Raw genomic sequence first — 13,039 nt, forward strand, 5'->3', positions numbered from 1 at the left:
TGTCTTTGTTACAGTTAAATTGTTATTTATATAAGTAATTTTATAAATAAAGCTGTGGCCGATCCCCACCCACGGAAAAGTTAAATTGTTGTTGTGTCAGTTATTATTTAATTAATTATTGTAGTAAGGGGGAGGGGTAGTTATAGCCGCTAGGAGCTAATTGGGTCTCAACAGTCTGAGATAGATAGATAGATATGAGATAGATAGATACATAGATATGAGATAGATAGATATGAGATATATAGATATGAGATAGATAGATGCATAGATATATATGAGATAGATAGATATGAGATAGATAGATAGATAGATATGAGATAGATAGATAGATATGAGATAGATAGAGAGATAGATATGAGATAGATAGATAGATAGATATGAGATAGATAGATAGATATGAGATAGATAGATAGATATGAGATAGATAGATATGAGATAGATAGATAGATAGATATGAGATAGATAGATATGAGATAGATAGATACATAGATATGAGATATATAGATATGAGATAGATAGATGCATAGATAGATATGAGATAGATAGATATGAGATATATAGATATGAGATAGATATGAGATAGATAGATAGATAGATATGAGATAGATAGATAGATAGATATGAGATAGATAGCGATAGAGAGAGAGATAGATATGATATAGATATGAGATAGATAGATAGATAGATATGAGATAGATAGATATGAGATATATATGAGCGATAGATAGATAGATATGAGATAGATAGATAGATAGATATGAGATAGATAGATATGAGATAGATATGAGATAGATAGATAGATATGAGATAGATAGACAGATAGATATGAGATAGATAAATAGATAGATAGATATGAGATAGATATGAGATAGATAGATAGATATGAGATAGATAGACAGATAGATATGAGATAGATAAATAGATAGATAGATATGAGATAGATAGATAGATAAATAGATAGATATGAGATAGATAGATACATATGAGATAGATAGATATGAAATAGATAAATAGATTCCTTTTATTTCATTTTATATCTTATTTTTAAATAAAATTTTCCTTTCCCTGCTCCAATATGGAGTATTATGATTCAGACACTCGATACACGCATGCGCGGGATAGAGAGCCCGGCTCCAATCAGGTGACCTAGTTACTTCCGGTCATGTGATTGGGTACAGGACGAGCGTGATTGGTCAGCACATATCACTGTATTATCACATTAGCTGCGCAACCGCAGTACAATTTCTCCCACGCCAGCCGGCACCATGATTACTTACACTAGGGGGAGTCTGGCCGCCTTCCAACCGCGACCCGCTGTAAATGTATTTGCTAATTGATCTGATATATGCATATTATGGCACATTCTCATGATATCTACATACACAATGGGGGAGATTTATCAAATCATGTGCAGAGGAAAACTTGCCCAGTTGCCCATAGAAACCAATCAGATCGCTGCTTTCATTTTTCACAGGCCTCCATAAAAATAAAAGCAGCGAGCTGATTGGTTGCTATGGGCAACTGGGCAAGTTTTCCTCTGCACAGGTTTTGATAAATCTCCCCCATATTTTTTAATATCACAGATACTGTCTAAGGATACGTTCTATGACGTCCCTTAATTTGCACTTTATTGTATTTATTATGAATTTATTCAAATTGTTTGATGATGTGAGATTGTTTGATGAATTGATACTGTATTTGGCACATATACCTTGTTGTGGTCACTATTAATTTGCTTGAGAATGGCGTGAGAACACTGAAATGTCGCACTGGCACTTTATGTTCATGGAAAAAACACCATTTATTTGGACACTTCGGTGTGCTGCGGTCGCCATTATTCTTGGATATGCTGTTGGACCCAGTGACCGGGGCCCCATAGACCTGCGTGCACCTACCATCACTTATCTGGACATCCTGCCTTCTGCTTTGCATCTAGATGGATAGATATGAGATAGATAGATATGAGATAGATAGATATTAGATAGATAGATATGAGATAGATATGAGATAGATAGATAGATAGATAGATATGAGATAGATAGATAGATAGATATGAGATAGATAGATAGATAGATAGATAGATATGATATAGATAGATAGATATGATATAGATATGAGATAGATATGATATAGATATGAGATAGATAGATAGATATGAGATAGATAGATATGATATAGATAGATATGAGATAGATAGATATTAGATAGATAGATATGAGATAGATATGAGATAGATAGATAGATATGAGATAGATATGAGATAGATAGATAGATATGAGATAGATATGAGATAGATAGATATGAGATAGATAGATAGATAGGTAGATATGAGATAGATAGATAGATATGAGATAGATAGATATGAGATAGATAGATAGATATGAGATAGATAGATATGAGATAGATAGATAGATATGAGATAGATATGAGATAGATAGATATGAGATAGATAGATAGATAGATAGATATGAGATAGATAGATATGAGATAGATATGAGATAGATAGATAGATAGATATGAGATAGATAGATAGATAGATAGACATGAGATAGATAGATATGAGATAGATAGATAGATATACAGCAACAGAAGAATGCACAAGGATATAGGTGAAACATGAACATGCAGATAAAACATGGAGACTATACAGCTATGGTGTAATAGATGCAAATGTGAAACTATGAAATAGTGAGGCACTTAGCTCGCAAATCTGTCTCCGCCGGCGGTCAAATAGCTTTGTCTAGATAGATAGATAGAAAGATATGAGATAGATAGATAGATCTGAGATAGATAGATAGATAGATATGAGATAGATAGATAGATATGAGATAGATAGATAGATAGATAGATAGATATGAGATAGATAGATAGATATGAGATAGATATGAGATAGATAGATATGAGATAGATAGATAGATAGATATGAGATAGATAGATATGAGATAGATATGAGATAGATATGAGATAGATAGATAGATATGAGATAGATAGATAGATAGATATGAGATAGATATGAGATAGATAGATAGATATGAGATAGATAGATAGATAGGTAGATATGAGATAGATAGATAGATATGAGATAGATAGATATGAGATAGATATGAGATATAGATATGAGATAGATAGATAGATATGAGATAGATATGAGATAGATAGATAGATAGATATGAGATAGATAGATATGAGATAGATAGATATGAGATAGATAGATAGATAGATAGATAGATAGATATGAGATAGATAGGAGATAGATAGATAGATAGATATGAGATAGATAGATAGATATGAGATAGATAGATATGAGATAGATAGATGCATAGATATATATGAGATAGATAGGAGATAGATAGATAGATATGAGATAGATAGGAGATAGATAGATAGATAGATAGATATGAGATAGATAATAACTCAACTGAAATCTACCAATGAGGCCACAGAAAAACACATTAAGCTAAAATGTATAATTTTTATTATTAAAGATAATAAGAAAAACAATGCCTCACAATACAGTGCTCAGAAAGGTGTCAAATCAGATATAGCACTAAATAATGAACACAAAACCAAGGGAGGGGGTTTGGGGTACAGGTGAAAAACCTGACCTGACCAACCCTACCTAGTCTAACCCCTTGCCCTCACTACAATAAGTGTGGACAGGGAATAGGGATAATAAAAGTCACATATACATTAAGAATAAACAATGCAATGACTTAATATGTATATAGGTAAGACGTAGGGTACTCGAACACATAAGTGACATCAGACATAAGAGGGAGAAACCGGTGTCGCTTCATATGCTCAGGCATCATGTGGACACCCCCTTTAATTTAGACTTCCAGGTTATTGAAGTTCTCAAACCCGACATTAGGGGCGGTGACCTGGACAAAAGATTACTACAAGCCGAAACGCGCTGGATATACCGGCTAAAGACTACCACCTCCTATGGTCTTAATGACCAACTATCTTTTTGTCCTTTCATTTGATGTAGTTCTTGCTATTTCTTATGGAGTATAAACTATAATATTTCCCACCTCTAGTGTCATACACCTTCCGATTCGTTTGAGTGCCTATACCCACCTGCCATTTATTTATTTATAATTATACATTTATTATTTATTTTATATTGTTTTCATTACTTTATCTTATGTTACCATTCTTAGATCGTACTCATTATATTCTATCAATATTTCCACATTGGCCCAGTTTATGTACATTTATAATTTTTTATACATGTACATTATCCTTTGGCTATGAGTCAAGATTTCATCCTTTAATACGTCCCATATATTGATTTCCTGATATTTGGAAAGGGCGCATGCGCGGGGTGACATGCACTACATCCAAGCCTCGCTTTGGAGTTTGCCTAACCACACATGCGCCGTCTGAAGCGCATTGCGTTCCACTAACCCTGGACATGCGCAGTGACACACTTTCTGTCACTTCCGTTTCCGGTCCCGCGGCTTTTTTATCAGACTTGCGGCGTTCAGTGTTGACGCCGCATACTGAGTCCACACAAGGGACACCAGGGACTGGGTAAGTGTACTGTGGCTGCACCGTTTTGCATACTCTATGTGACCTGTACCTTTGGTAACTATATTCCCCTTACATTATCTTGTTATAGGAGTTATCGTCTCCTCTGAAGCCTCCACATTAGGGAGGTGACACCAGGCTTCCTCATTATCAAATTCTCCATGTATCTTGGGCCGCCTGACGCTCTAAGCATCCTGTATTAGGGTAGGCAGTATATATACATTACACTATATTTTATCGTACTATAGGGGCATTAGTGGTACGGTAGTAATAACACCTGTTGGTCACATGGCGCTTTATTTATCATTATTTCTAGTGCTTTTTGGAAGTGTTTCTAATCTATTCACAATCCACCTGGATTCGTTCTGACGTATTGCATCATCTGGTCAGGGGGTAAGCTTTACCTTGTATTTGCCCATACTGTTTATGCTCATGTCCACATAGTTTAGACAGTGACATATTCTTATGTCTTTATCTTTACAGTATCTTTGGCCTAATATTATGTATCATTGCATTTGGAGTGCTACACCAGTTATCAGTTCTTAGTCCATTATCCATCACACATGGGTAAGACTGGCTCATTATCCGTTCTTATGATTTTTTGGTGTTATTATGAACTTTTGGTATTCTTACCTAAGTTAATTTTGGTTTATTCATTTATTAGGTCCTAGCATTTTCAGTAACCCAGGGTGTGGCAAACAGTGATTCCTGGGGTGATATATCTGTAATACGACGTTGGGCTATTTTATGTATACCTAATTACATTTGGAGGTACACATTATTATATACATTTTCTGTATTTGTTATTTTTGTTAAAGTATGGGACATTGACAGGTGGTTTTGTGATCTTATTTTCACAGTACTTGCTTTGGACAAGGGACGTATTCCTCATCTACTCATAGTACAATTAAGGATCCATATTTCTACCATTGTGGCCTGATTGGAATGATTTATCTATTTTTCATATTGTTACGCCAAGCGCTCCGGGTCCCCGCTCCTCCCCGGAGCGCTCGCTACACTCTCCTCACTGCAGCGCTCCGGTCAGATCCACTGACCCGGGGCGCTGCGATACCGCCTCCAGCCGGGATGCGATTCGCGATGCGGGTAGCGCCCGCTCGCGATGCGCACCCCGGCTCCCGTACCTGACTCGCTCTCCGTCAGTCCTGTCCCGGCGCGCGCGGCCCCGCTCCCTAGGGCGCGCGCGCGCCGGGTCTTTGCGATTTAAAGGGCCACTGCGCCGCTGATTGGCGCAGTGGTTCCAATTAGTGTTATCACCTGTGCACTTCCCTATATCACCTCACTTCCCCTGCACTTCCTTGCCGGATCTTGTTGCCATCGTGCCAGTGAAAGCGTTTCCTTGTATGTTCCTAGCCTGTGTTCCAGACCTCCTGCCGTTGCCCCTGACTACGATCCTTGCTGCCTGCCCCGACCTTCTGCTACGTCCGACCTTGCTTCTGTCTACTCCCTTGTACCGCGCCTATCTTCAGCAGCCAGAGAGGTTGAGCCGTTGCTAGTGGATACGACCTGGTCACTACCGCCGCAGCAAGACCATCCCGCTTTGCGGCGGGCTCTGGTGAAAACCAGTAGTGACTTAGAACCGATCCACTAGCACGGTCCACGCCAATCCCTCTCTGGCACAGAGGATCCACTACCTGCCAGCCGGCATCGTGACACATATATCTATTCATCATATACTCAGTATCAATGTGCGGCTATTATGCTTTTGTATCACGTGTGCTTCACTTGTTTCTTTATCACTTTTCATATATATAGTGTTTTATTGATTACTATCTATTGTGATATGTTGACTGCTCCCCTGAGCCCTGATGAACCCCTAACTATAAGTAAGGGTGAAACGCGTAGGTCATTAGGAGTAAGAATATATACATATTAAGTCATTGCATTGTTTATTCTTAATGTATATGTGACTTTTATTATCCCTATTCCCTGTCCACACTTATTGTAGTGAGGGCAAGGGGTTAGACTAGGTAGGGTTGGTCAGGTCAGGTTTTTCACCTGTACCCCAAACCCCCTCCCTTGGTTTTGTGTTCATTATTTAGTGCTATATCTGACTTGACACCTTTCTGAGCACTGTATTGTGAGGCATTGTTTTTCTTATTATCTTTAATAATAAAAATTATACATTTTAGCTTAATGTGTTTTTCTGTGGCCTCATTGGTAGATTTCAGTTGAGTTATTATTTTGTAAAATTGTCTCCAAGGGCATGTATATTATTGGCTGAAGGACCATATATCTCCTTTTTCTGGGTTTCGTATGAGATAGATAGATATGAGATAGATATGAGATAGATAGATAGATATGAGATAGATAGATAGATATGAGATAGATATGAGATAGATATGCGATAGATAGATATGATATAGATAGATAGATAGATAGATATGAGATAGATATGAGATAGATAGATAGATATGAGATAGATAGATAAATAGATATGAGATAGATAGATAGATATGAGATAGATAGATAAATAGATAGATAGATATGAGATAGATATGATATGAGATAGAAAGATAGATATGAGATAGATAGATAGATATGAGATAGATAGATAAATAGATATAGCACCATTGGGACAGATGTGACTTTTCCAGACCCCTAGGCTTGGGCCAGTCTTTTTAAAGGGAGCTGGGATGCATGTGAGTAAGAATGGGACACTTCTGGCTAGGGTACTAATGTATACCACCCTCAGTGACTGGGAATAGGTAGTTTGGGATCCCCCTGTTTGTTAGGGGATTTCCCATCTTCCTTTGCCGGAGACCTGTACACTCGCAGACATGTTCTCTGAATGGTTGTCTCCCTTTGTATGTTCTAATTTGCCCATCTCTCTACCCCTACTACTTCCTCCGATCTCTTTTATATGAGTGGAGGTTAATTAAAGTGGATAGTTTGCTCACATTGGCACATGCCTCTATGTCCCTTCTTGCCCTTAGTGTACTTGGTGCTGCTTAATTTTTTCATTTATACATTGCCCCCTGACCTTTTGCACCATTGCCCATAGTTTACCTTTTTATTCCATCATCCAAGATGGCCCCGGGTGGTTGCTGTGGCCGACGCGCATGCGCGAGGCAGGTCTTTACCTCTCGCGACTGCGCGCCGTCTCCCGGCACCCGCTTTTGAGGCCTGATTGGGTGTGCGCATGCGCGGGCTGCTTCGGCTCCCCGCGCCTGCGCACAAGCCCTCTTCACTTCTTCTTAGCCTACCGGCCTCTTCCGGTCATCCATTTCTGGTTGCGTTTCATTTGTGCGTTCCACCTCCTCACATCCACCGGATGTGCACCACCAGCATGCGACGCAGCACCCGGTGTTTGCTCTGGATATCACGTAGGACCCGCCCAGCAATTCCGCCCCTACAGGTCATTTATCTTTTTATCTTTTGTTCACGCATCATATTACCGACACTTTTGTATCACCTATGTATCACCACTGTTACACTTTTGTATCTAATGTATTTGATTATACTGTATGTTTGATCACTGTATGTATCAAAATTTGCTTTTGTTATTGTCATTATGCTAATCATGTGATGCAACGATGATGTCACATCCTTCCACCATATTTATACCATGTAATATATGTAATTACTTGAGAAATGCTGCTTGTATGCAGCCGAAACGTTGCCTTGATGTTTAAGCTGGAGTAAACGCGCTCTGCTTTTTCACTATTTGGGAGTGCTACAGTCTTCTCTTCCTTATAGATAAATAGATAGATAGATAGATAGATATAATGTTGCCTTATAAAATAAAATTCTTCTAGAAATAATGAATCTGGAATCAGATCTGCTGAATAGAAAGTTCTTTTATTCTCTCTCCTGGTGAATAATCTCTTTGTAAATTTGTATAATATCATTTTGCACATATTTTGCTGATACAGCAGTAGATGCCCCATTCCTGAGGCCGACATAGAAATATCTATATAGACTGATCTCCAGATACTGGAATCCACATATATATCTAGATACATTAATCGCCTTCTGTTGTTTATACAGGGAGGCTTCTTCCCTGTTCTGCACACATTACACATCACTACAGTATATGCAGCAGCCATCACCCCACACTGATACATTGTCTCCAGCTGGTTACATATTTATATACATTGTTCAGAGGTCGATGGGGATACAATAGGGGCCCCATCGACTCCTATAGGTGCTCGGATACTGCACTAAGTACAATATGTTATACAATTATTTCACGTTTATTAAAACTTCAGGGGCCGCACATGGGCCCCCAGCTATCTCAGAAGCCGACACATCCCTCCCCGGCAGTGAAGGGGTTAATCATTATAAATAGAATGCATTCCTATACAACTCAATCATATAGAAACAAAGTATATGGGGGGCGTCTATTCCCCCGGGATTCCCATATATGAGGACTCTTCATGGAAGACGGAGGAGAACGTGTCCTTAGATCCCACCCGGGACCCTCATATATAAAGTAACATAATCTCCATATAACAAACTCTATATAAATATAATAGAAACTCCACACAGTGCAAAATATTCATCTCTGGTGCAAACGAATCCAAAGTGTCCCAAAGCCTCAAGAGCTTGTGAGTCCGTTCACTACGAGGGTCTCCACATAAGAGGGTCCGTTCACTACGAGCGTCTCCACATAAGAGGGTCCGCTCACTACCAGGGTCCCCACATAAGAGGGTCCGCTCACTACCAGGGTCCCCACATAAGAGGGTCCGCTCACTACCAGGGTCCCCACATAAGAGGGTCCGCTCACTACCAGGGTCCCCACATAAGAGGGTCCGCTCACTACCAGGGTCCCCACATAAGAGGGTCCGCTCACTACCAGGGTCCCCACATAAGAGGGTCCGCTCACTACGAGGGTCCCCACATAAGAGGGTCCACTCACTACGAGGGTCCCCACATAAGAGGGTCCGCTCACTACCAGGGTCTCCACATAAGAGGGTCCGCTCACTACCAGGGTCCCCACATAAGAGGGTCCGCTCACTACCAGGGTCCCCACATAAGAGGGTCCGCTCACTACGAGGGTCCCCACATAAGAGGGTCCGCTCACTACCAGGGTCTCCACATAAGAGGGTCCGCTCACTACCAGGGTCTCCACATAAGAGGGTCCTCTCACTACCAGGGTCCCCACATAAGAGGGTCCGCTCGCTACCAGGGTCTCCACATAAGAGGGTCCGCTCACTACCAGGGTCTCCACATAAGAGGGTCCGCTCACTACCAGGGTCTCCACAAGGCTTGGCTGCTGTCTGGGGGGCTATGTTTGTTGGGGGGCTGGTAGATACAGGGGGATACAGGAGGAGATAGTGCCCCAGTGTGAGCCCCAGGGAGGTTCTGCAGCAGCTGGATCTGGAGCTGGCTCTGTCTGTGCTGGGACAGGAAGGTGATGGAGTCCTGGAGGCAGGTGGAGAAGCCTTCTCTCTGGGCCTGGACATCTAGAAGAGGAAAGACAAACATGTCAGTGACCATCAGATAGATAGATAGATAGATATGAGATAGATAGATATCAGATATATAGATATGAGATAGATAGATATGAGATAGATAGATATGAGATAGATAGATAGATAGATAGATAGATATGAGATAGATATAAGAAAGATATGAGATAGATAGATATGAGATAGATAGATTGATAGATAAACAGGAGAATTCAGCAGCACACTGCTAGCACAAAGATACAGATAAAACATGAAATGCTATACCGCTTTAGTGCAAAAAATGCAAAATGAAAAAGTGAGGTACTTATCTCACAATTTGGCGGCCAAATAGTTTGGACCATCCCACCACGATACGTGACCTCATTGGGACGGACCCAACACTATGAATATGCCTCTGTGTAATCAGTTTAACAGGCATTGCAGGATCTGAGATGTCCAGCACCTTATATACACCTGATAGAGTCTCAGATCCTGCAATGCCTGTTAAACTGATCACACAGAGGCATATTCAGTGTAGGGTCCGTCCCAATGAGGTCACGTATCGTGGTGGGACGGTCCAAACTATTTGTCCGCCAAATTGTGAGCTCAGTACCTCACTTTTTCATTTTTCATTTTTTGCACTATAGCTGTATAGCATTTCATGTTTTATCTGTATCTTTGTGCTAGTAGTGTGCTGCTGTATTCTCCTGTTTATCTATATTCAGCCCAGCAGCGTGCACCTGTATGCCGGGTCCATGCAGTAGTTTTGGTATCAGTATGTGCTGGCCAACGTATCCTTGTTTTAGATAGATAGATCGATATGAGATAGATAGATGAATAGATGTATATGAAATAGATAGATATGAGATTGTGAGCATAATACCCGTTGAGTCGACCGGCCACACAAAGATAGTTCATACCCTGGCGGTGTGGTGTTAATTGGACACTATCTGAACCCTAGTCAGCGTGTGAAGCCACAGCTTTAAGTCTAAAGTCCCAAGTAAAATACTACAAGTCACAGCAAGTCTACAGGGCGCCAACGGGTTACTCCTATGAGGATTGTACTATCTACTCCTGCCTCAGTAAAGACAGTTACCCGTAACCTGGCATCGATGTATTTCTTATCCCACGCCTGGCCCAGGAGAAGCTGTCCTTTCCTCAGACCATGTAGGTTAATGTTGCCCTGGCTTTACAAAGTGATACATTTCACCACCCCAAGCCACAATCTTGCACCACACACAGAAGCACTAGTGCTCCATCACAGATAGATAGATATGAGATAGATAGATAGACATGAGATAGATAGATAAATAGATATGAGATAGATATGAGATATATAGATAGATAGATAGATAGATAGACATGAGATAGATAGACATGAGATAGATAGATATGAGATAGATAGATATGAGATATCTATAGATGTAGAGGATGTATCAGCCGCTGCCAGGCACCTGTGAGGATCCGGAGCGGACACTTACCTCTCTGGGCCATGTGTCTCTGCAGGCAGGTGACGGTCATCTCCAGGATATCGGCTTTCTCCGGTTTGGAGGGGAGCTGATGTCTCTGGATCTCCTTCTCCAGGAGGAGGCGCAGCTGCTCGATGCTGCTGTTGATACGATCTCTCCTCATCTTCTCTATCACCGGTTTCCTCAGCTGGAGACAAGACATGGTCGGGGGTTAATACATCTCAGTATAGAGAACAGCGCCCCCGGTCAGGGTCAGGTCCTTGAGGACACTACATGCAGTGACAATGCGTAACATAGCTACATAGTAGGTAAGGTGGAAAAAAGTCCAACCTATAACCCTCCGTTGCAGTGTTTACCAACCAGTGTGCCTCCAGCTGTTGCAAAACTACAACTCCCAGCATGCCCGGACAGCCAACGGCTGTCCGGGCATGCTGGGAGTTGTAGTTTTGCAACAGCTGGAGACACTGTGGTTGGGAAAGAGTTACATGAGTCATAATAAGAGTTTGGAGATCTGGGGGGGACGCAGTGACAAGAGGGGGGTCTTACCTTTCTGAGCCCCCCGGCAGCCTCATGATCAGGGGTCTTCATGTTACATGGAGCCATGGTGCAGGGTCTGTAGACTTGGCTGAGGCCGGAGCTGTGTGACTATTAGTGACAGCCGCCCCCTCTATATACCCCTCTCCCTGCAGAACAATGTGTGGAGAGCGGCCTGACAAGAGGTTCCCACACTCAGCAGCCAATCCCAGCGCAGCGCGGACAATGGACGTGTGTCCATCTGGAGCCTCCAATCCAGGAGATAATAGAGGCTGCTGGGGGGAGTGTGGGAAAGAGACGACAAGATGGACCCTGCAGGGAGGACAGATTGATCAGGACCTGGGGGGGGATTATAATGGGGGCCTTAAGTGAAGACCCTCCTGACCTGTCAATAACCAGAATGATGGGGCAATAAGGGAGATGACATGAGACAGAAAATAGATGGTAAATTCTATTGTAACAAAGAAATGAATAATATATAAATAAAACAAATAAATAAATAATATATCTATACATGATTGTAACAAAGAAATAAAAAAATTTTTATAAAAAAATATATAAAATAATCAATACAAAAACACTAATAAAATAATAAATAAAAGAAAAAATAAATGAATAAAAAATAAAAGAATAAATAAAAGCATATTTATATATATATATATATATATATATATATTATTTTATATATATTTTTTATTTATTTATTTTATTTATTTATTATTTTATTAGTGTTTCTGTATTGATTATTTTCTATTTTTAAAATTTTATTTATTTATTTAATTTCTTTGTTACAATAGAATTTACCAGATTGTAATATGTATGTATCTATCTATCTATTACAATCTGCATTGTAACAGGTTAAATAAACTAGAAACATTAAACGATAGAGCCCCTGCTTACAATTTAACATAACAATTTATGATAATACAAATGATTAACATCTAGAACGACCAGTGTGCCTCCAGCTGTTGCAAAACTACAACTCCCAGCCTTTGGCTGTCCGGGCATGCTGGAAGTTGTAGTTTAACAACAGCTGGAGGCACACTGGTAAGGAAACATGGATCTAGGACAGCGGTCACCAGTTTGTGGGTC

General features: G+C 40.3%; 1 protein-coding gene across 1 annotated transcript; it reads right to left on the reverse strand.

Annotated features, from left to right (window-relative positions):
• Positions 1-9,583: 9,583 nt before the first annotated feature.
• Positions 9,584-12,152, reverse strand: LOC130293757 (transcription factor HES-5-like). Its single transcript, XM_056542823.1, has 3 exons — positions 11,960-12,152; positions 11,426-11,600; positions 9,584-9,959 (listed from the first exon to the last, which is right to left on the reverse strand). The coding sequence occupies exons 1-3, from the start codon at positions 12,014-12,016 to the stop codon at positions 9,742-9,744; spliced, it is 450 nt and encodes a 149-aa protein (XP_056398798.1). The 5' UTR covers positions 12,017-12,152; the 3' UTR covers positions 9,584-9,741.
• Positions 12,153-13,039: the final 887 nt, after the last annotated feature.

This window comes from Hyla sarda, chromosome 10 (assembly GCF_029499605.1).
Source record: "Hyla sarda isolate aHylSar1 chromosome 10, aHylSar1.hap1, whole genome shotgun sequence".
Taxonomy (NCBI): Eukaryota; Metazoa; Chordata; class Amphibia; order Anura; family Hylidae; genus Hyla; species Hyla sarda.

What these genes read in the sequence shown, in the direction of transcription:
- LOC130293757 (XM_056542823.1), bottom strand. Translation starts at nt 12,016, where the DNA reads ATGGCTCCATGTAACATGAAGACCCCTGATCATGAGGCTGCCGGGGGG. An exon ending in CTGCCGGGGGGCTCAGAAAG is followed by an intron (nt 11,601 to 11,959) that starts GTAAGACCCCCC and finishes TCTTGTCTCCAG; the next exon opens with CTGAGGAAACCGGTGATAGA. An exon ending in GAGACACATGGCCCAGAGAG is followed by an intron (nt 9,960 to 11,425) that starts GTAAGTGTCCGC and finishes TTCCTCTTCTAG; the next exon opens with ATGTCCAGGCCCAGAGAGAA.